We start from the raw sequence: 23,822 nt of genomic DNA on the forward strand, positions 1-23,822 counted from the left end.
TCTTTCTCTCTCTCTCTCTCCCTCTCTCTCTCTCTCTCTCTCAACTCTTGTCTCTTTTTGTCAATAAAACTCCCGTGTCTCTCCGGTACCTCTCTGTCACCGTTCATCTCGCAGGGCACGTAGTCTGTTCTCTCCCGTCTTGAATTCAACAAAGGACGACAACTTCATCCAGAAACATGTTGTGGAAATCACGGACCAAGACAGAACCCTACTGCCTGCAGGTAGGCTTCAGTTCTATATTAGACTATCAGTGTTTCAACTTTGCTTCATCGATTTTGTGTGTGTGTGTGAAAGTTTTTGTTGTATATTTAGAAATACTAGAACTAGACTGACACTTGATTTAAAAAGTAGCTTCTTTTGCATTCAGAAATAATATTTGGTTTATGTCTTAAAATTCAGTAGGAAGAAATAGAAGAAAAAAAATAAGACTGAAAAAATAGGCTAAACAAACTTTATCATTATTTTATGTGAAATTTAATTTAAAAAAAAAAATAATTTTATTAAAATAATAGTCAATAAAGTTTGGTGAACCATTAGCCTGCAAACAAAAAGCAGTAAAAAAAACGGAGAAGGGTTTTTCAAATGAATGAAGAGAGTGAATTAATTTAGAGGAATTAATTAATGTCCCTTTAAGGTGGTCTACCCAACCCCTCCCCCCATAGCGTAGAGCTATAAGAGCGCTCGGGTGTGATTAACAGGGACAGTCTGATATAGAGCATCATCCAGAGAGGAGAGCATCACTGGGACTGTCTAGTTAATGGATCGAGATCCCGGGGTTTAATTGACTGTTAGGCTTTAAGGAGGCTGTAAAAGTCAACGCGTAAAAGGCATATCGGAGCTCTTGTTTCCAGATGTTAGTCCACACCTACTCGACCATGGTGAGTTAAACTGATGCAAAGTTCTTTTGATCTGTTGGACTCTCCATCTAGATGATTGTCATGTGATATCAGCTGCGATTAGTGTATGGAGGAAAGCGCAGACGCCCGAGTGTAATCGGGGTTAAGTGTGTGTATAATATGGAAACGCAAAAGTGTGCTGGAGTGTTTCTTTGGAAATGTCACATGCTGCCATTGGTCTAAACGGAGATAACAGGCTAGTCTTTGTCTTACAGTGACTTGGAAGTTACATCTTGCGTTTCAACAAAGAGAATCATTAAACTCTTCTGAAAAAGGCACGACAGAAATATGTTTTTAATCCCATGTGATAGCGCTTCCCACACTCAATATTCTGACGGAGCTGAAAAACTGACAAATTATATATTTTTTCGCCCTAGATGAAGAAAAATCTAATTTTAAATTAAAATAATAAAAGTATATATAATAAAACAAATCAATGTATAGAAATAAAATGGTAAATAAAATGAAAAATGCTGTCACATTCATGTGTTACAGGGTTTCAGTCGTTTAAATTATTTGCACTAAAAATAGGCCTATCCGAAAACTGGAAAATGGCAAGGAAAATTACAGAAGCACAAAAGCAAAATTATTAGGCCTACGTGTTTTTCTGTGCCTGTAATCCTGTAAAGCAGCATTAATTTTATCTATTGTCTGTCTATTAATCCTAATTGTTTGAAACAGTGGGTATCATTAAGACACCTGGCACAGAAAAAGCTCTTATTTCTGGAGCATTTGTTAAGCTACTAGAATTTTTCATTAGTATGGTTAGAATTAATATGGCTAGTACGATTAACGACCATTAATTTAATACCTTGAAATCCAGAACACAAAATGTAAACAAATTAATTTAATGTAGAATCTGCAATTATCTTCCCAGTAACAGTTGACATAAGTCACACATAATGTGTAAATTTAATACATTATTCTTGTAACAACTGTTTGCACACAGCTCATAATTAACAATAAGTCCTTATTAAGAAAAAAGAAAAAAAATCAATCGCTGTTGTAAATATCCAAGATGCTCATCATTGCACTTTGATTTTAATGACTGATTATTGATTACTTCAGAAACTCGAGTAGAAATGACAGAAGTAATTGTGATAAAATAAATGGATGGATACAGGGAACAGCATCAATTATGACATGATGAAAACACTTTACCTTTACAGTGATCTTTTATAGGTTTATTGTCGGTCACTTTTTTATTAGCTATGTGGCGGACCCTAGGTTGTCCAAATTTTTATGAAACTGAAATATCTTTTTACTCACAGGACCGTGCGGACGGGCTGTCCAGCTCCTCTCCGAGCGGGCGACTTTCTCAGCTCTCTTCGCTGAACCAGGCGGCGTATTCTTCGGCTCCCCCTCTCTGCCACACTCCGGCGTCCGACTTCCAGCCGCCCTACTTTCCACCTCCATACCCCCAGTCCTCGCTGTCTTATTCCCAGAGTCAAGACACCGGATACCCGCATTTACCGGACCCCTATCCATCCATCAACTCCCTCCATCAGCACCAGCAGGCAGCCTGGCACTCCCAGCGTTCGCGCTCAGAGGACGCGGGGCTTCTGTCGCAGTCACACCGCGCTCTGAGTTTAGATCCGCGGCGGGAGTATCCGGGCGTTCCGCGGCTGCTCCATCATGGACTGGGTGAAGGAGCAGCGGCGCTCGGTGAAGGTCCTCTGGGAATGCACGCAGTGGGTCATCATGGTCTGGATGACATTCAGGTGAGTTTATTCAATATTGTCTTAATTCGTTTTTAGATATGAATGACAAAAGTGAGCCACGAATGTTTTATGTTATTTATCTGACTGATTTTTACAAATGTTTCGTGACTGGGTATTCGTAACATAATTTGTTTATTTGTTTATTGGTTATGTATTTAAATACGAGAGTTTTTGGCGTGCTCAAAATTAATGATAAAACTGTTTTTATATATATATCTAAAATATACATTACGTGAAATGGAAATATAAATATTTTCCAAAATAACAATTTCCTTTATAATCTTATTTTATGAATGAGTGCTTTAAAGTATATTTTTTTATGCCGTCGAATGTGTTTATGTGAAAATGCATTTTATACTTTAAAATGTATAATAAAACTTTGTTTTTGCTTGCTATGAAGAATAAAAAAATCTATATATTTATTAGTGTCTCCAGTTGTCTAAAACATAAATATTTTATACATATAATTTTAAAAACGCTATTTACAAGATTACAAATATTACAAGACGAAAAAAAATCACAGCTCCTGAAATAAAGGGAAAAAACGGTATATGAGTGGTTCTTCACTTAGAGGCACTTCTGGCTGCTTGATATCTTACAGATAAAACTTTAAAATGGTAATATGTGCTGCAAAAGTGGATTTTGGGTATGTTTGGTGGATTATATTTTAGAAATCATGTGTAATGGAAATTATGTGAGATGGTAAGGATATTCCTCAGCTTTAGAGAAAAATAGGACGAAAGTTAACAGTCAATTCATTTTGTATGTTGAAAAGTTAAAATGTTTTGTTTTTTTTTCAATTAAAAGTCTCCAGTACTAAACGGTTTGATAATTACACACAATAAAGCTTATCATGATGCAAAACTCTTATAGTACTGAGTAAACTAGCTTACGAAGAAATTCAAAAGTGAAATTCTTTTTAAAAATGATATTAGTCATGAAAAGGTACAATATATACAATTTAAACCCTCTATATTTATATTTTAAAAGTAAGGTGATCGTAAAAAATAAATGGCCTAAATAAATAAAAAAAAAAATTGTCTTTATAACCATCAGGGGAAACGTCAGTGCCACTAATTGAAGAATTATCCATAAAACTGACCATACCACATAAGATTCTTCAGAATCAGATTTTAATTCGTTTGATTTTCGGCTGGAGCTACATGATGGCTTGTTCTTTCAAACTTTCAGTAGAGAAAACAACAGTAGTGGGCAGGTGCAGAACGAGTTCGTGTCTGTCTGTCACAGGAAACTTGCAGCGCGTCCAATCGGTTTTCTCGGCCAATTATTCAACAAACAACTGGACTCCCTTTGATGATATGAAGCGTTTCCGAGAACCGAGTTAGACGGGAACAAGCCTGATAGTTTAATTTGCCATACATAAAGCTACAAATAAGCGTAAACACTATTTTTTACTCGGTCATTCCTGCGACATTAAATGGACAAATATCAGGTGTTAATTTTAAGTGGTCTATATTGTTTTATTCATACATTGCTTTCATTTTACAGTACAATAGCTAAAGTGAGTAAGAGAAAAATAAGTAAGCCGTCTCAATATGAACTTTTACCCTTTTACTTCTGAGTAGAAATGTAAATGTATCTAATATTGCTGCTGTGACGTCATTAAATCTCCCATTCTTTCCACTTTACATATATTTTTTTTCTCAGATCTTCTACAAATAACTAGTTTAAATAAAAAAACATAGTAATGTAATATATGAATTAGTGCTGGACAACGATTAACTGCGATTAATCGCATCCAAAACAAGTTGTTTGTACATAATATATGTGTATGTACTGTGTAATTTCATTATATAGCCTATATAAAGACATACACAAAGTATATATTTTGGAAATAGTTACATGTATTTGCATGTGTGTATTTATATTCATATAATTCGTATTATATATAAATATATTTAATATATAAACACATTTTTTCTAAAATATATAAATGCATGTGTGTGTATTTATATATACATAATAAATATACACAGTACACACATAGCTATTATGTACACAATTTTTTTTTTAGTTTGGATGCGATTAATCGTGAATAATTATAATAATTTTAAAATACAATACCATATGCACAATGGTTTTAAGTGTGATCTTACTTGGTTTTTAGTTACAATTATGCATTTAAACATGTTCATTGTCATTATTTAATCAGGAATATTTTCACCATGTATTATCATCATCCTACTAATTCCATTAATTTAAAAAAAAAAAAAAAGTTTTTTTAACACATTACCATTAAGCTAGTGTAAATTAGTAAAAAAAAAAGTGTTGTGCTATTCTGTTTTAACAGGGTATGGAAGAGGCATCCGCTTTGGGGATCCTGGACCATTCTGTAATCAAAAAAGGTGAGAGTCTGTACCTCTGGTGCATTTAAAGAAGAGGGGATGACCTCTTCAGCTAGAAAAAAAAAAGATTTTATGTGCTGCTCAGACACCATAAAAGATTCAGTCAAGCACACACACACACACACACAATAATTCAGCTCTGCAATTTCATTTGAAGTCAAGAAATCCTGTAGCACTCTGCCTCTGCCTTCACCCTTAAGGCAGTTGCTGTTAATGAACTGTTCATGGTCATATGAGAGAAAGAGGGGGATTAGAGAAAGGCGAAATGGAGGAAGAGAGCAGATAATAAAGTTATGAAGAATTCAGAGCATCACTATTCCTTTCCACTAACCAGAAGTGGATAGTTAATAAGGATAGCTTCTGAAATCACGTTCTGCAGTGCAATACAGCACATTTTCATCAATTACTTATGCATTTATTTTAGATTTATTGCATATATTTAGTGCTCTATGAAATCTCCCGTATTTACCGAGCAACAGAATGGATCAATTATGTACTCATGGGTGTAGGGAGATTTCTGTGTCGAGAAGAAACTAAAGCCTACATGAATAAACGGATCTGCTCTCACAGCTTATGTGAGATGCTTCCAGCACCTCGGCCGCGCGCTCAGAGCTCGTTTGTGTCCGCAAATCAGTGCTGCACAGCAGGGCGTAGCGAAGACGCGCACACCGCCCACGAAGAGGAGAAAGCCAATACTACAGCGCATTTTACCTCTACAATACGGGATACAGATAATATAAACAGTAACCCAGAGTGTTATGTGCCAATCCTTGGAAAGGGGGAGGAGAGAAGCGTTGCCTCAGCGCCACAGTGAGCGCAAACACACACGGGAGCGCGGTGATGGCAGATCTGTGGCGTAGCAACTATTACTTCACAAACATTCTGCATTCGACTTCATTTTCAATAACCTGATGTAAATTATAGCTACAGTGACTTTCAGGGGATCCCATTTTAAAAAATAATTTCTGTCATTAACTGTCTGCAGTAACGGCCTACTGAATTTTTGTTCAGATGATGTATCATCTATTCAACTTACTTTCCCGTAAGAGCGAGCGCGGCCATTTGTAAATTTTATGGGTCTGGCTTCCTGTGTCATTGGCTTCCAGCTATTTTTAGCTGTACAAAACAGCTTGTTTGTGGCTTGGTAGCCTATTGCAAACCGGTGTGTCTTGCCATATTATTTTAATGTATTATCTTTATTACTGTTTACCGTTTTACTGTTATTCCTCTCGTTATTTCCCCTAAGCGGCTAATGAACCAGAAGTCTCGCACATTCACAGAAAAACGGCTTACTTCCACATTGACAATTAAGGTGGATAACAAATGACTATTTTTGAAGACAAACCGCCGACGTAAACGTAAAATATGGTAACCTCCTCAGGCGAACAGGATTTGAAGCGTTTGTTAAATTTTTAGTCGGAACACATTTTTTTGTTTTGTTACTGAAGTGTTTGCAAACGCTGTTGAAATGTATATGTGACCCTAGTCCACAAAACCAGTCATAAGGGTCATTTTTTTTAATTGATTTGAAAATCTGGAATCTGAGGGTGCAAATAATAATAATAATAATAATAATAATAAATCAAAATATTGAGAAAATCGCCTTTAAAGTTGTCCAATTGAAGTTGGCTTTGTATTGCAAACTGGTGCGTCTTACCATATTGTTGTAATGTATTATCTTAATTATGAACGCACTGGTTTGTAGTACAAACTGTTTTACCAATTACTGCACTTTGTCATTCTTGTCGTTATTTCCCTTTAGCGGCTAATGAACAGGAAGTCTCTAACATTCACAGAAAACGGCTTACTTCCGCGTTGAAAATTAAGGTGGATAACAAATGACTATTTTTGAAGACAAACCACCTTTGTTGAATTTTTAGTGGAAACAAATTTTGAATTTTGTCACTGAAGTGTTTGCAAACGCTGTTGAAATGTATATGTGACCCTAGACCACAAAACCAGTCGTGTCAGTTTTTTTATTTGAAACTGATTTGATTTGAAAATCTGGAATCTGAGTGTGCAAAAAAAAAAAAAAAATCAGAACATTGAGAAAATCGCCTTTAAAGTTGTCCAAATGAAGTTCTTAGCAATGCATATTACTAATCAAAAATTAAATTTTGATATATTTACGGTAGGAAGTTTACAAAATATCTTCATGGAACATGATCTTTACTTAATATCCTAATGATTTTTGGCGTAAAAGAAAAATCGATCATTTTGACCCATACAATGTGTTGTTGGCTATTGCTACAAATATCCCGAAGCTACTGAAGATGGTTTTGTGGTCCAGGGTCACATATATCTATGCTGCTAACATGTGAAAAGACATAGTTTTATGTTTTAATATATTCCCCCTCGTTTGCTGAGTTCTTTTGAGTGAATTTGAGTGGTTATACCTATAAACTAAAGCTTGACTTAATTGGTGTAAGGTGGTCCCCACAAAAACCATGGTTAAACTATGGTTAAATTGTGTGGTTTAATTATCCACCTTTTTCTTCCCGTAAGAATTTGCAAATTTTATGGGTCCAGCTATTTTTAGCTGTACAAAACAGCTCGTTTTGTTGCTTGATATTGCAAACTGGTGTGTCTTACCACATTATTTTAATGTATTATCTTAATTATAAACAAACTGGTTTGTAGTGCAAAGTTTTAGCGTTTACTGCTTGTTGTTATTCTTCTCATTATTTCTCTATAGCGGCTAATGAACCAGAAGTCTCACCCATAGGCTTACTTCCGCGTTAAATGAAAAGGTGGATAGCAACCATGTTTTTTTGTTTGTTTGTTTTATTTGTAGTAAAACCATGGTTTATTTTTGTGAGGGTCTCCTCTTGCAGTGATACCATAGAAGAACCATTTTTGGTTCCTCAAAGAACCTCTCAGTGAACCGTTCTTAAATGAACCATTTTGAAGAATATTTTAAAAATCTAAAGAACGTTTTCTGCATTTGAAAGTTTTCATGGATTTTCAGGGTTCTTCATGGAACCATCAACGCCAATAAAAAAACCTTTATTTTTAAGAGCTTGACCAAGAGACCTACTGGTCTCCAAATTTGACCAGCTAAAGCTGCCTGAAACCTCTCTAAAACCAGCCAACAGACCAGTCTAGCCAGGTTAACCACCTTGTTTTTTTCTCAGCCAGGATGTTCCACCTTCCAACCCTTCACGTTTCAAATCATTCATACACCCATGTAGCCGATTTACCTAATGCATTCATACTCTGCATTTTCTAGTCCTATTGAAATGCGCTTGAAATCCAGCCCACACAGATGTGGCATAAGCAAACGCACGATTAAGCTTAGGCTAATCTTATGAAAACAAATGAAGGTTTTTAGGAATGATGTAACAAAAATACTTGAGCTCAAATTAAAAGCCAATGGTAGTCTGTTCTTCCCAGAACACTAATCATTATTAGAGTTTGAATGGAGGCTTATGTCTCATTTTCATTTTTTTCTCATCCCTCCTAATTGGAATGCTTATACAACGTCTGCTTTAAAATTAATACAAACAGCCTAATTTTCTGTTTTATGATGTTTGCCGTTTTATTACATTGTGTTATTTTCGAGACAGTAATCATTGGGTTAATTTAAAAGTCAGATTGTAAAGGAGCCAGAAAAGTTTAATTACAAGAACAACAAGTGAAAACGATTGTGTGCACAACAGATGGAATAAAGCTTCCCCCAATGGAGATGCAACACCCATTTGAAAGTAAAAGCGAGAAACAGAAATTAAACACAGTGTCACTGAGATGACAGATGTCAACCTGTGGGAGAGCGTTTTAAAAAGGTTTTATAACAGAAGGGCAAAACCAAAAGCACAAATTATCACATTTTTATATAAATCTCATCACTTTCTTTAAAATAAGATTCCACTCTCCTGTGGTTTGTGGTAATTCTAGCACACATACCCTAAGCCGCTTTCTGTTTCTTCTTGCAGTTCCAGTTCCATCAAAGCTGAATGGCTCAACGGTCTCTGCCTTGTCCCTTACTAAAGAAGGCCTGGGTTTAGGCGGTGTGTCCAACCCTGCAGAGGTTTTCTGCTCTGTCCCAGGACGCTTGTCGCTCCTTAGCTCCACCTCTAAGTACAAAGTCACAGTCGGAGAGGTGCAAAGACGCCTGGCCCCACCTGAGTGCCTCAACGCCTCACTGCTCGGAGGAGTCCTGCGCAGGTGAATGGACGGGATTCATTAAAACCGGTAGATGTTTTGGATGAATCTGTGAGGTGTTAATCAATTCTACCTGTTCTCCCCTCAGAGCCAAGTCGAAAAATGGAGGCCGCTGTTTGCGAGAACGCCTTGAGAAGATCGGCCTAAACCTGCCCGCCGGTCGGCGAAAGGCAGCCAACGTCACACTCCTCACAGCGTTGGTGGAAGGTATTGAAACATTTAATAAAAACCAGACGCACGCACATTATCAGATTTTGTCTGCTGCTGAGACACCGCTTCTTACTTGCTGCAGTAATTGTCCCAAACACAGCGCACACACTACATTATCAGTCACTTATGAGAATGTAGATGTTAATGTCAATGTGAAGCAATAACCTTCCAGGGAGTGTTAACTTAAAATTATAAGTGCCTAAGAAGGCATTTTTAAACGTTCGAGAGCCTATTATCACCTCAAGCTTTCAGTCAGCACGTTCAAGTTCCATTTTTCAATCTTCACGCTCTCTTCTCAGGTGAGGCGGTTCATCTCGCACGGGACTTCGGGTACGTGTGCGAGACCGAGTTCCCCGCACGGGCCACAGCAGAGTATCTGTGCAGACAAACCGACCCAGATCAGCTGCCTACGCGACGCAGTATGCTGCTGGCCACCAAGTGAGTACTAGATCTGCTGAGATCTTTAATATATATATATATATATATATATATATATTACATACAAACACATACATATTTTTATGTATATATAGACATTTATAAAATTAATAAATTTATATGTAAAAATATATATGTATATATGTAAATATTTTCCATATTTTATGCACAAACAAAAAAAATATGTATGTGTTAATATATAAAAAAATGTATATGCATGTGTATATATATATATATATATATATATCATATTTTAAGAATAATATTTTGATATAATATAAAAAAAATAATAATAATAATAATAATAATAATGCACACACATTTATATATAAGAAAATAAAACAATATTGCACACACGCATAAAAAAAGGCATAAAAAATGTATGTATGTACATATATATATATAAAATTATAATCCACACACACACACACATTAAAAATATACATCTTTCTTTATACATGTATACCCAGATTTTATTATTTAATATTATTATTTTTACACAATAAAATTAAGTATTTATACAACAATTTATATAGCTGCCTTTATATTACAAGAAAGGGTTCTATGGGATTTATGGTCTAAAAAATGAAAATTATGTATATACTGTATATATGTATGTATTTATAAAATATGTTATAAAATATTTATAAATATGTTATAAAATATACTTACTAAATATTTAAATATTTTTTTATAAATAAACCTGAAGAAAAACAAAAAACTAGGGCAGTTGTTTAAATTAAATAATTTTTAATTATCTCATGATTTGTAAACCATTTTTTAAATAAAAAGGTAAAAATCTGTTAACCCTCAGCATCCTCTGGGGCCCCTGTTTAAAAACCCCTGATACAGACTTTTGTGAACACGTTTTCTTCAATTTATCACTTTGTTTTTGCAAACCAATAGCAACTGTTTATTTACATGTATTGCATGGCATACTCACGCTCACCTCTCGTTCCATGTCTTCAGGGAGATTTGCAAGGAGTTTGTGGACCTGATGTCTCAGGACAGGTCGCCGCTGGGCGCCAGCCGCCCCACCCCCTGCCTGGAGCCCGGGGTGCAAAGCAGCCTGACCCACTTCAGCCTCCTCACCCACGGTTTCGGCACACCGGCCATCTGCGCCGCCCTGTCGGCCTTCCAGAGTTACTTACTAGAGGCCCTAAAACTGCTGGATAAAGGAGAGGGAGGAGGAAAAAGCCACCACGACAAGGAACTCAAACACCGCAAATGAACAATCGAGAGAGAGACGCTACCTCCCTCACTTTTAGGAGCGTATGAGTGTATTTATGTGTACGAATGTGTGCGTTCACCCCAGCGTTTCACGTACTGAACAGACTTCGTCTCTGATGAAATCTCCAGAGGAAGCGGAAATGCAACGATGCTTCGCGCTGCATGCGGACCACAAACTCCCTCTGGATCCTCATGATGGGGCCCTACACGGTGTTCTCTGGAGATCGGGCCCCTAAACCAATCGAATGACACGGACAATTAAATGAGTAGTTCAGTTCCAGAACAAAAATGTACAGATAATTTACTCACCCCCTTGTCATCCAAGATGTTTGTGTCTTTCTTCCTTCAGTTGATAAGAAATTGTTTCTTGAGGAAAATATTTCAGAAATGTTCTCCATAGTGGACTTAAGTGGTGCCACCAAATTTGAACTTCCAAAAAGCAGTTTAAATGCAGCTTCAAATGGCTCTAAACAATCCCAGCCAAGGATAAAAGGTCTTATCTACTGAAACAATCATTTATTTTTCACACATTGACAATTTGTATACTTTTTTTTTTTAACGTCAAACGCTCGTCTAATTCTCTGCAATGCGCATGCGAACTCTGTGTAATCTGGGTCAATACAGTTAGGGTATGTCGAAAAACTCCCATCTTTTTTTCTTCTCCAACTTAAAAAAACATCCTACATCGCTCTTTTTTTTTTTTTTAATGTAAAAGGCGTTTGATCTTCTGTACATATTCACTTCGTAAACACTGGATCGGTACTTCTGCAACGATGTTGGACTTGAAAAATGAAATGGGAATTTTTCGACATACCCTAACTGTCTTCAACCGGATTATACAGAGTTCGCAAGCGCATCTCAGAGGTTAAAAAGTAAATAAATGGTCAATTTGTTTAGATAATGACCGATTGTTTCGCCAGTTAAGACCCTTCTTCCTCGGCTGGGATCGTTTAGAGCCGTTTGAAGCTGCATTTAAACAATTTTGGACGTTCAAACTTGGGGGCACCATTTAAGTCCATTATATGGAGAATGTTTTCCTCAAACAACTCATCGACTGAAGAAAGAAAGACATGAACATCGTGAATGACAAGGGGGTGAGTTAATTATCTGTATTTTTTTTTGTCCTGGAAGTGAACTTCTATAAGAATGAGGGTGTAAAAGTAATTAGGTAACGTTATTGACAAACGGATTTGGAAATCATTTTGTACTTCATGTTGTATGTTTATTATCAATGTTACTGTTATTCTTATTGCCGTATTGCAATGTAAATGTAATATATTATTAAACCAACAACTGAATTCAACCGTTTGATTCTGAAAATGACTTCCTGATGAAAAAAAGAAAACTTTTATACACAACTAGCAGGTTTTTGCTTTGCATGAACGGACTTGTTGGCATGGTACAAATCTGGCGTGATTACAAAATTAGCGTGATACAAATTGAGGACCCAGGGGGATGTTTGAAATTTCTAGCCCCATTTGCTAAAGGCAGGGTGACATTAACCCAAACCGAAACCTCAATGTGACACAGTGGCAAATCGGGCAGAATTACCTCTGAGATAAAACAGTCCTGACCACTAACCCCCGGGGGCTCGGCATCGCTACAGTCGGCGAACGCGGCTAAACAGTCGCTAGGCTCTTCTCTTCCACCGCTTCTGTCTCCTCTCACCCCATCTGTCACTCTACCTTTCTTCGTCTGCTCAGGGGCCTCCATCTCCATACCTGCCCCCCTGCCGGCTCTCACTCACACGAGCGCACACACGTACCCATCCTGAGTGTCAATTCCCCGCTTCCCCCTCGCCGTGACCCCCTCCCTCCCTTCATCTCTCTTGTCTCTCTGACACTCAGCAGGGCTGCTCTGCATTTCTCTCTGCCTGCAGGCGAACATATGCTGCTCGTCCCTTTAGATTCCGGTGTGTTCAGGAGAGAGGGATTGTTTAATGTTTATTAATCACCTGTCTGTGGAGGAGAGAGAGAGAGAGAGAGGGGAAGGAGACACGCTCGCGCGAGTGCAAAAACACTTGTGTACAAAGCAGTGAGGAAACAAGTACACATCCAAAGATAGAATAAGTGCATGCCGCTCCTTTTTCTTCCCTCTCTGCCAGCTTCTGTGCGACGCAAACAGATCCAACAAACTTTCGAGTGCATTTTGCTGTGGAAAACAGCTGAATCTACAAATTGCAGAAGGAAGAAGAATAAAAAAGACAGTATAATTAACAGGGGGGTCAATGTTTTTATTAGAGCACAGGGGGCTACATTTGCAGTACAAAAGAGTGTGACTAGAAGGGAATAGCAGTAGTTGCTCATTTAGGGGCCACGGGAAGCTTCTCCATGTCGTGGATGCCATCTTTGTCGATCAAACGAACGGTGAAGGAAGGCAGGTTCAGGATGAAACGTTTGTTGAGCTGAATGAGGAAATATATAGAAAAACAGTTATAAAAGCTCGCAAACATGACAAAACCCATGATCGAAATAGCTCAGAGGTGGGTTTGTATAACCCACAGAACCCAAACAGAAGGATTCATACACTTTCTGAAGAACATGTGAGAACATGTGGTTCTTGTTGGCACAAAAGGAACAACCACATTGCTAAAGTGGTTCCCACCACATTTTTTAAAAAGAAAATAATACTTTTATTCAGTAGAGATGCATTAAATTGGTCAGAGGTGACAGTAAAAGCATTTATGATGTTACAAAACATCTCCATTTCAAATAAATGCTTCTCTTTTAAACTTTCTGTTCAGCAAACTATTTTGTTTCCACAAAAATGCATTTATAATTAAAATATGTTTCTTGAGCTGCATATTAGAACGATTTCTGAAAGATCATGTGACACTAAAAACTGAAGTAATGATGTTGAAAATTTAGCTTTTCCATCACATACATATATATCACAAAAGTTGCACAGGTATATTTGTAGCTATAGCCAACACTACACTGTATGAGTCAAAATGATCAATTTTTCTTTTATGCCAAAAATCATTAGGATATTAAGTAAAGATTATGTTCCATGAAGATATTTTGTAAATGTCCTACCGTAAATATATCAGAACCTAATTTTTGATTAGTAATATGCATTGCTAAGAACTTTATTTGGACGACTTGGAGAAAACAATATTTTTAATTTTGAAGTACGTTGATTTGGAGACGTTTATGGGATGTGTGAATCTAACTCCAAGTATAAACATAATAGTGATGCTTCCCACAGGAGCCACCAGTAATTATGAAATTACATGGATGAACAGACCAGCATATGGAGGGCAACTTACCTCCTCTAAACACTTCTTGAGAAGATCCACAGCCTCCTCACGAGTCAGATCTGAAATGAGAAGAACAGAAAAACAGGTTTAAAACTTTAGAAGTAAATAAAATAACAATTATGCCCTCATAGGTGAAAGTGCAGAATCACCTGGTCTGTAATATCGGTCCAGAATTGAGAGGGTGAGGAAGGCACCATATCCGTGTGCAGCGAAGGGGGCTTTGGCAAGTGCTGACAGGTAGTCCATGTAGTACAGTCCAGGACCGTCAGCCTCATCGTATCCTGCCAAGAGCAGGTTCACATGGTATGGAGTCTAAAAAAAGAGAGAAAGAAGTTATTTTAATGACTAAATCCAAAAATGAAAGAATGTAAGTGCTGGATATATGTTATTGTTAGTCATTAACTCAAAATAAACCTGACAAAAAGTGGAGGTTATTTTCTGATAACAAAAAGCTGACTGTATATTATTCAGCTGATTACAAGGCGACTAACCACATAAATAAATAGAAGTTTAATTTTAATTAGAGGTAAAATTATTAATATACCTAAATTATTTAAATTCTTATACATAAGAAAAATATGTTAATAATAAAAGAAAAAAGATAAAAACCTAAAGATAATTCTGACTTTTTATATCACAATTGAGTATTTCTCTTAATTCTCAGACTTTCTCTGTTATGGAGACTTTCCCCATAATTCTTAGATATAATATAAGAAATCTTGCAGTTCAGACCTGTTTTCCCCCAAATTCTAAGTTTACATCTCACAATTGCCACAGAAATTTATTATTATTTTTTTTTTCACACAATTATTACTTTTTTTTTCTTAACGTCACAAGTTTATTTCTCGGAATTACAAGAAAAACATCAGAATTTTGAGATAAGTTTTTATTTATTGTTTTATTCCGTGGTGAAAACTGGAAAGAAGTACTGGATAGTAATATGGGAGACATGAAACTAGCACAGTTACACTACCAGTCAGAAGTTTTTGAACAGTAAGATTTTTTTGTTTTTTTAAAAGTCTCTTCTGCTCACCAAGACTGCATTTATTTGATCCAAAGTACAGCAAAAACAGTAAAATACTATTTAAAATAAGTGTTTCTATTTGAATAAATTTTAAAATTTATTCCTGTGATTCCAAAGCTGAATTTGTAGCATCATTGCTCCAATCACATGATCCTTCAGAAATCATTCTAATATTCTGATTTCCTGCTCAAAAACATTTATTATTATGTTGAAAACAGTGGAGTAGATATTTTCAGGTTTCTTTGATGAACAGAAAGCGCAGAAGAACAGCATTTATCTGAAATCGAAATATCTTGTAACATTATAAATGTCTTTATCAACACTTTTGATCAATTTAAAGCATCCTTGCTAGATACAAGTATTAATTTCTACAATTTTTCAAAATGTTACTGTTTTTGCTGTACTTTGGATCAAATAAATGCAGGCTTCGTGAGAAGAAGAGACTTCTTTAAAAACCATTAAAAATCTTACTGTTCAAAAACTTCTGACTGGTAGTGTTTTTAGGAAATTAACTGCCTGGGGGAAAATACTTGACAGCTATTGACCAATCAGAATCAAATATTTCAGACAGTCATGTAATGCAAAAAAAGTGTATAACAACAACATTTTGTTAATAAAACAAAAAAGAAATTTTGCAAAATTCAAGTGTAGACTCAAAGAATCTGATCGAAACCACCAACAACCACAAACTTTAACATCAGCAAGAGTAGACTGGTTAGACGGAGGGAGACAGCAGAGAGAGAGAGAGAGGGGAGCGAAGGGAGGGGTGTGAAACAGCCGAGAAAGGGGAGGGAGAGGAGTGTGGAGCGGTCTGGGGGGGGTCGCTGGTGTCACCAGCAGTGTGACATCTGCAGGAAGACGGCACCCCTGCTGCCGCGAGCACCTACCCACCTCCTCTCTCCTCCCCTCCGTCTCCCGCCCTCACCCCTATGCCCTGGAGCAGTGCCAGCTCTCATTAAAACTTCTTTTAGTCCTCTTCCTCCGTCTATCTCGCTCGCGCTCGCTCTATCTCAAAACTCAGCGCGGCTGAAACTACATTCGCTTTCCCCCACATTTCCCGTCTGTACAGCTCTCAGATAGGGAGATTTCAATCCACATTCTGCCTCCACTGCAATCGGCCAAATTTGCTGCCATCGGGTGGATTTAAAGGTGAAGCGTGTCATTTTTCACAATGTTAAAATTCACAATTTAATGTGCAAGTCTAAGACATTAGTAGGACTTCCAAAGTGTTTCAGAGACCCGACATACCAACTTCATACTCAACTAATGATGTAAAGCAACTATATACAAGTTCTTTACCTTGAAATATCAGTTCCAAAGATCATTCATTGACTTATGGTAAAGTGAATAGTTTGTTTCTTTCCCACGCACGGAATTCTGACTTTTTTCCTCACAATTTTGACTTTTTTTTAAACGCAATTTAGACTTTTCTCGCAAACGCGAGGTTGTATCTTGCAATTGTGATTTTTTCCGAATTGCGAGAGAAAAAAGTCAATTGTGATATATAAACTCGCAATTGCAAATTTATATCTCGCAGTTCTGAAAAAGAAAAAAAAAATTGCAAGATACAAACTCGCATTTGCAAGAAAAAAGTCAAAATTGCGTTAAAGTCAGAATTGCAAGATATACTCACAATTCTGACTTTTTTTTCTTAGAATTGCATGATATACACTCATAATTGCGAGAAATAAACTTTCTTGCAAATGCAAGTTTGTATCTTGCAATTCTGATTTCTTTCATGCAATTATGACTTTTTTCTTAGAACTGTGAGATATAAACTCGCAAGTGCGAGTTATAAAAAAAAGTGAGTGCAATTTTGTTGTTATTGCTATGAATGCGTGTCAAATTGATAAACAACGTTGTTAGTTTTGTTTTCTTTGAGCACAAAAAGTATTCTTGTAGCTTCACAACATTATGGTTGAACCACATGGACTATTTTAAGGGGGGGGGGGGTAATGCTATTTCAAGCATTCTAAATTATTTACACTGGTAAAGAGTTGGATTCTCATGCTAAACATGGCCAAAGTTTCAAAAAACGATTTGGACGCATGTCGGAGTATTTCTGTGCCAAATACACTCCTTCCCGGTTCGTGCAAGTTTCGGAAAGTTTTCTTTTTTTCAATCATGGCACTTCATGGGCAGTTCTCCCTTAAGATTGAGCATGTGCGACCAGAGCCAGAGCAAGAGCGTCCATCATCATGCTTTGTTCGCCAGCAATGCACAGGGCTTGCTTGAGAAGAATGTCTCCAAAGAAGTGTGCTTTTGGTTGTGAGGGAAAGATAACCTTGTTCAGCTTCCCCAAAAAAACATCATCACGTGAAGAGTGGGGTAGCAACGGCACACTTCCAGGAGCTCAGCTGTTTTCAGAGAGAATCGTAAACCTGTATCTTTCTTTAATAAATCTGACAAAATCAAAGACTTTTTGGAGATATGAAGGATGCAATACTACTCTATAGGGACGCAAGATTAACGTAGGATTGGGCGAAACTGTGCGTGTTACGCCCCCTTTAACAATGACCTTTACTACCCTTCTATGCCTTGAGCGTGGTGGTTGCATTGCTGTCTATTCAAGGTCAGAAAGCTCTCGGATTTCATCATAAATATCTTAATTTGTGTTTCAAAGATGAACAAAGGTCTTACGGGTTTGAAACAAAAGGAGGGTGAGTAATTAATGACACAATTTACGTTTTGGGGTGAACTATCCCTTTAACATCTATAGAAAAATGGTTCTTTGTAGTGGCAAAATGTTCTTCACAAACAAACAAAAATGGTTCTTTTAAGGACTGCTTACTGTTTAAGGACTGTTGTTGAAAGGTTCATTTTAGAACCCAAAATGGTTCTTCTGTTGAATCACTATTTGGAAGCTTTATTTTTAAGAGCGTAAAAGTTCATATATAGTATCACATCCAGTTCCTTTCAGCGGGGATGTGACTACAGCAGCTCCACCTCAACTCACCTGAGAGGCTTTAATCTGATCTGGGCCATCCCCCTGCTCTCGGCAGGTCTCTGGGGCACGTTTGGGTAAGTAAACACCCCCTAGAGAAGCTCACCTATGCAATATGCTTCACTCCCAGCAGGGAGGGTTTAGAGGAACTGGGGCTTGTTGAAAGACAAGGTTTGAGTTTGTACGAAATTCCCCCGAGTGTCATCTACCCCTCCGTATAAACTCAACACCTGTCTCCAACATTCTCCACCGACCTCATGAGCTACGGTTCAAACATTACACCCCTTCCTCTCACCTGAGTCCCTGTTAGAAAAATCTGAAGGACACCAAACAAAAGCTCAGTATAGAGGCCGATAATTGTACCATATCATTCATTCATCCTGCCTTCCGCTTTCATGTTCTGTGCCCGCCGCCCCAGGACATGTTCTCCTCTTTGGCATCTCTGCCCAATCTGCCGTATTAATTGTTCATCTGTAGCGGAACAGGGGAATGCCTCGCAATATGGCACCAGTAATTATTTGTGCCAGTGTGCCGGGAGAGAATAAGCGGCCAATAATGTTTCATGTGTGCCAATGATGGCAAACTGTTGCTGGACTGTTCTGCGGAGAGCTTAAGGGGATGTTGGAAGCAGCACATGGTTAAAATAAAAAGCACAGCACATAAAACAACCACAGAAAATGTGTGTTTGGCTGCAAAGAGCCTGTTCAGAATAGTACGTTGGACTATATCTGAGCATCTGCCACCTCTTTCTTTCTACGTAAAGATCTGTCTGAGAAGCCACTCCAGGGGAGCCCCAAAGGCCCAGTTGTTTTTTTAGAAACCTGGTCCTTTAAGCGTGCATGACATCTCTCTCATTTAAACATCCCGAAGGGTTTAAGCACAAATGAAATGGGTTAAATAATATGCAAGGTTGTACCCATAAACCTTATTTTAAAGACAAATCTGGGACTTTCCCATGAATATTGTTGCACGTCGTGGATTAAGGCAGTATGCAAGTATCAATATGTGAACAAAATCTATTAGTCAAACATGCCTCGCTTTGAGGCACATTCGAGGAAAAATATTGAAACTGACTCATTTATTCTCAATCTGTGAGCAAGTAGCATTTAGGTTAAGACAAGCTAAAAGTGTGCGAATTCATGAACTTGTAGCACTTTCTCAGCCTCCCCCCCCCCCAGAGACCACCCCTCCCACCCTCTCCCCCCCTTTTGGCTTGCTCTAATTGTTTTTTGTAATCATTTTCTCCACTCTGCTATTGTGACAGGAGGCAGTTACACTCTTCCTAACAAATTAACACACACACTACCAGACAAAAGAGCCAGGATGGCGACAAGCCCATTTTTACACAGATGGGTGCACTCTATGTTGCCCTGAGTTTAACACACACACACATTTGGAGAATGTATCGTATAAGCAGGATCACATTACATAGGAGGCGCAGGTGTCAACGACCTCTGAGACCCTGATATCACCTCCACACATTCAAAACATACTGGCATCTGTTTTTAAGCACATTTTACACCGGCTGAATTCAGATATACTCTGTGGCACACTACGCTTTGCTGTCGACAAAAGGATTGAAGAGAGAAATCAAAGCAAAGTGCAAGAAAAAGTGATTGAAAATGTGTTTTTAACTGATAGATACACTAGCATCAAAAGTTTGGGGGCATTTATTTATAATGTTATTAAAGATTTCAATTTCAAATAAATGCTATGCTAAATAATATTTCTAGAAATGTTCTATTCATCAAAGAACTACAGTGGTTTCCATAAAAATATTAAAAACACATTTATAAAGGATCATGACACACTGAAGACTGCTATTGAAAGTACTCAGAGTATTGAAATTACATTTTAAAATATATTAAAATAGAATACAGTTATTTTAAATGGTAATAATATTTTAATAATTATAATAATTACCAACCCCAAACTTTTTAACAGTAGTGAATATAGTCACTGTTATACACTACCTATTGCATATAATAATTTCTGTGGCATTTCCATTGTTTTCTAACAGGTTTCCTGTATCTACCTTTTTTCTTCAGTGCAAAAGTAAGCCTATGGGTAAGACTTTCGGTTCATTAGCCACTGTATGGAAATAAGGAGAAGAATAACAACGTGCAGTAAACGGTAAGACTGTTTACACTACAAACCAGTGTTTATAATCAAGATAATACACTAAAATAACATGGTTAGACACCAATTTACAATATCAAGCAGCAAAACAAGCTGTTTTGTACAGCTAAAAATAGCTGGATGCAGGTGAGTCCAGAAGCCTGACCCATAAAATTTACAAATGGCCACGGCCGCTCTTACGGGAAAAAAAAAGGTGAATACTACTTTGAATTATGTAGATCAACTTTTTTTGCAATTTTTCATCTCTAGTTAGAGTAGAAAGGGGAAAAATATTTTCTGTTTGGTCATTTTAACAAGTAATCCTAGGTCCATTTTAGATGTTTCCCAGGTTAGTAATCACTGGTCTACAGTGTGTGTAATTAATCTATTGAAATAAGGTTTGGAATCAAACTAGCCAATATTTATAGAACTAAATGTGCATTTCACAGATCATAGAACATTCTGGGTTTGAACGCAGAGGTTCTGTACCAACCCGACTCCGCAGATAGTCTGCTAGGTTTTTCCTTGTGAAGTTTGCAGCAGCTGCTGGGCTGAGCTCATATCCTGCAGAAACAGAAAGATATATCAAGAATCAATTCATAAAACAACAAAAACAGTTGCCAAGTACGGCACATATCCAGAGTATTTTGTAAGTAAAATTCTAATAATAATTTATTCACATAAAATAGAAAGAGTATAAGATATCTACTGAACTAAAGACTGAAATTAACTTTATTCCCACCAGCGATTCATGTAAATGATGTTTAGAATTAAAAACAACAAAACAAGGACACTCTAATAGAATTCCACTCTATAAAGGAGTGCAATTTCAGTATACTTGCCATTATAAAATTAACAAATTTACGCTTACCATTTCTCATCTTGTAAAGCTGGACATTTTTCTGAATGTATTCTGCAAACTGTACTGTGTCACCGGCTTCACCCACACACAGGAGCAGGATCTTTTCACTGAGCTTGAACATCTTGTCGTAATCTGGTAAACATACATAACAGGTCATCTTAACATTACGTCCAACACAACCCTATCACATTTTACTAGAGCTCAAGTTTCTGTAATCATTCTGCAAGATGTGTTTTGAAGTATTAGTGGTCATAGAGACCCACTGAACACATACAGTTTGATATATTGACATTTTCAGTGGAAAAAATAAACAGAGGCTTCTTGTTTCAATAAATATAGGTATATAGATCCATGTCCTTTAGTTAACAGTAAAGAGCATTACTTGATACTTGCTATCGCTTGTCATATGTAGGAGACACTGCTCTTTTTGAGAACATTTTATTGCACAAAGTATTGTATAAGGAAGATGTCAACATTTTTGGTCGTTTTTCTCAAAAAGAAAGAGTACATTTTCACTGTTTTCATCTGCAAAAATGAATACGATGGAGTCTTGAATGAAGTAAGGTTAAGTTTTAACCTAGAACATATGCATCTACACTAATTTTGACTTTATGGTGTTTTCTTTTTGGTGAATAACTTGAGTTTTAATACTCCTCATTCGTAAGTATGAAGGTTTGGAAGCGCTCTTACTTTCACTTTCACAAATAAATCGCAAACTCATCCGAGGATACTCGGTTGACACTCGAGGATATTCACACTCCAACAACCGCCGTCTTGGTGCAGTTAAAGGCTAAAAGTGTATCTTAAATAAAGTTTAATATGCTGATTTGAATATATTAATATGTAAATCAGTTCAAACCACAAACTGTGTTAGCACGGGGTAGCTACTTCGGCTAAAACTTCTAAGCAGTTGCCATATATACTGACGTGGTGACAACATTTAGATGCAATTTGTTAACACAGAAATGTATATCATTTGAAATGTGGTTAACTGTAGCGGTCGGCAACATTTTTATTATTATTACGAGTTGTCATATTGCTGGCTGGTCGGTTAGCATGCTGCTAACATGCTACTACACATCAAACTCACCGTGTTTCATCTGGATTATACTGCTGGCTGCTACATTATCTGCCGCAACCAGCACAAAGTCTGGCCCCTGAATGCCGATTAAGTATTCCATATTACGGACCGAGTTTAAAGGCAATTAAAGAAACTCTGGCCGGTAAGTAGACTAGCAGTGCAGCTCTATCAGATATTACACAGCAAAAGCTGAATGGAGTTCAACGCCGGCGCACTGTTCAGACGTCATCAGAGAGTGCGTGTTCGGCTGTCACGTGACAATCTGTTTATGGACCCGGCCAACTGGTGGAAGCAGTAAAATGTGATAGTTTACTGTCTGGTGGTCAGACATGGAAAACATTAGACAATATTTCAGTCATTAAAATATAAGGAAATAGGGAGTTTTTGCTGTTTTCAGACCTGGAAAAGTCAGTCAATGGAATCTTAAGTTATAAAGCTCTCCAAAACATGACTTAAGATAGAAATTGTAATCTCTAATTATATTACATCTCTAAAAGTATATATTCCGCCTCTCTCTCTCTCTCTCTCTCTCTCTCATACACACACATACACACACTATAGATAGATAGATAGATAGATAGATAGATAGATCATCAATCGGCCATATTGGAGGCACTGAATGTAAACATTGCCACTGAACTGAACGAAACGTGCATATTTTTCTGATTATTGCTGCTGAAAATGGTCAATTATTGTCATGCTTTGGGTTGTACTAATCGGTCAGACTCAGAAAAACATTTGAAGTATTATAGACTGCCAAAAGTTATAGCAAATCAAGGAGAAGAGCGCAAAAAACTGTCTGATTTGTGACCCTGGACCACAAAACCAGTCATAAGTGTCAATTTTTCAAAATTGAGCTTTATACATCATCTGAAAGCTGAATAAATAAGCTTTCCATCGATGTATGGTTTGTTAGGATAGGACAATGTTTGGCTGAGATACAGCTATTTCAATAGTTGGAATCTGAGGGTGCAAAAAATTCAAAATATTGAGAAAATCACCTTTAAAGTTGTCCAAATTAAGTTCTTTGCAATGCATATTACTAATCAAAAAGTAAGTTTTGATATATTTACAGTAGGAAATTTACAAAATAGCTTCATGGAACATGACCTTTACTTAATTTCCTAATGATTTTTGGCATAAAAGTAAAATCTATAATTTTGACCCATACAATGTATTTTTGGCTGTTGCTACAAATATACACCAGTGACTTAAGACTGGTTTTGTGGTCCAGGGTCACATTTGTGGTTGGTCAAACTGAACCAGGATTTCCAGGGCAAGAATCTCAACAACATTTGTGTTTGTTCTTATAATTTCCAGTCAGGTAGGTGAAATATTTGTCTAATATCTTAATACTGCTCGTACCACCTATTAACTTTAGTTTGTCAGAATATTGCACCCTTTCCTGCTTACCAAGTCCTTCTCTATATGATTTAGCAGCTTCCACATGTTTTCCGTGGTTTAGACAACATACATTAGCAGAACATATTCAGTACATTTACCTTGCAATCC

The 23,822-nt window shown here is 37.0% G+C and overlaps 2 protein-coding genes across 3 annotated transcripts; one reads left to right on the forward strand and one right to left on the reverse strand.

Annotated features, from left to right (window-relative positions):
- Window positions 1–109: 109 nt before the first annotated feature.
- On the forward strand, window positions 110–11,313 carry tfap2e (transcription factor AP-2 epsilon). Of its 2 annotated transcripts, none has more exons than XM_051136908.1 (7): window positions 110–221; window positions 2,168–2,617; window positions 4,929–4,983; window positions 8,916–9,147; window positions 9,233–9,351; window positions 9,654–9,792; window positions 10,762–11,313. In XM_051136908.1, the coding sequence occupies exons 1-7, from the start codon at window positions 177–179 to the stop codon at window positions 11,021–11,023; spliced, it is 1,302 nt and encodes a 433-aa protein (XP_050992865.1). In that variant the 5' UTR covers window positions 110–176; the 3' UTR covers window positions 11,024–11,313. The 2 variants fall into 2 exon arrangements, with proteins under 2 accessions (XP_050992865.1, XP_050992867.1); XM_051136910.1 differs by lacking the exon at window positions 110–221 and adding an exon at window positions 722–878.
- Window positions 11,314–13,234: 1,921 nt separating this feature from the next.
- On the reverse strand, window positions 13,235–22,537 carry psmb2 (proteasome 20S subunit beta 2). The gene is made up of 6 exons (XM_051136917.1): window positions 22,320–22,537; window positions 21,239–21,361; window positions 20,861–20,931; window positions 14,431–14,593; window positions 14,291–14,340; window positions 13,235–13,426 (listed from the first exon to the last, which is right to left on the reverse strand). The coding sequence occupies exons 1-6, from the start codon at window positions 22,408–22,410 to the stop codon at window positions 13,325–13,327; spliced, it is 600 nt and encodes a 199-aa protein (XP_050992874.1). The 5' UTR covers window positions 22,411–22,537; the 3' UTR covers window positions 13,235–13,324.
- Between the last annotated feature and the right edge of the window lie 1,285 nt (window positions 22,538–23,822).

The sequence above is a fragment of the Labeo rohita genome, chromosome 19, assembly GCF_022985175.1.
Source record: "Labeo rohita strain BAU-BD-2019 chromosome 19, IGBB_LRoh.1.0, whole genome shotgun sequence".
Classification (NCBI taxonomy): Eukaryota; Metazoa; Chordata; class Actinopteri; order Cypriniformes; family Cyprinidae; genus Labeo; species Labeo rohita.

Excerpts from the sequence above, each read along its gene's own strand:
- psmb2 (XM_051136917.1), bottom strand. The coding sequence starts at position 22,410 with ATGGAATACTTAATCGGCATTCAGGGGCCAGACTTTGTGCTGGTTGCG. Across the intron at positions 21,362-22,319 it reads TATAATCCAGATGAAACACG|ATTACGACAAGATGTTCAAG; the intron begins GTGAGTTTGATG and ends TATGTTTACCAG. Across the intron at positions 14,341-14,430 it reads GGACCGATATTACAGACCAG|ATCTGACTCGTGAGGAGGCT; the intron begins GTGATTCTGCAC and ends TTCTCATTTCAG.
- tfap2e (XM_051136908.1), top strand. The coding sequence starts at position 177 with ATGTTGTGGAAATCACGGACCAAGACAGAACCCTACTGCCTGCAG. Across the intron at positions 222-2,167 it reads CAGAACCCTACTGCCTGCAG|GACCGTGCGGACGGGCTGTC; the intron begins GTAGGCTTCAGT and ends TTTTACTCACAG. Across the intron at positions 9,352-9,653 it reads CCTCACAGCGTTGGTGGAAG|GTGAGGCGGTTCATCTCGCA; the intron begins GTATTGAAACAT and ends CTCTCTTCTCAG.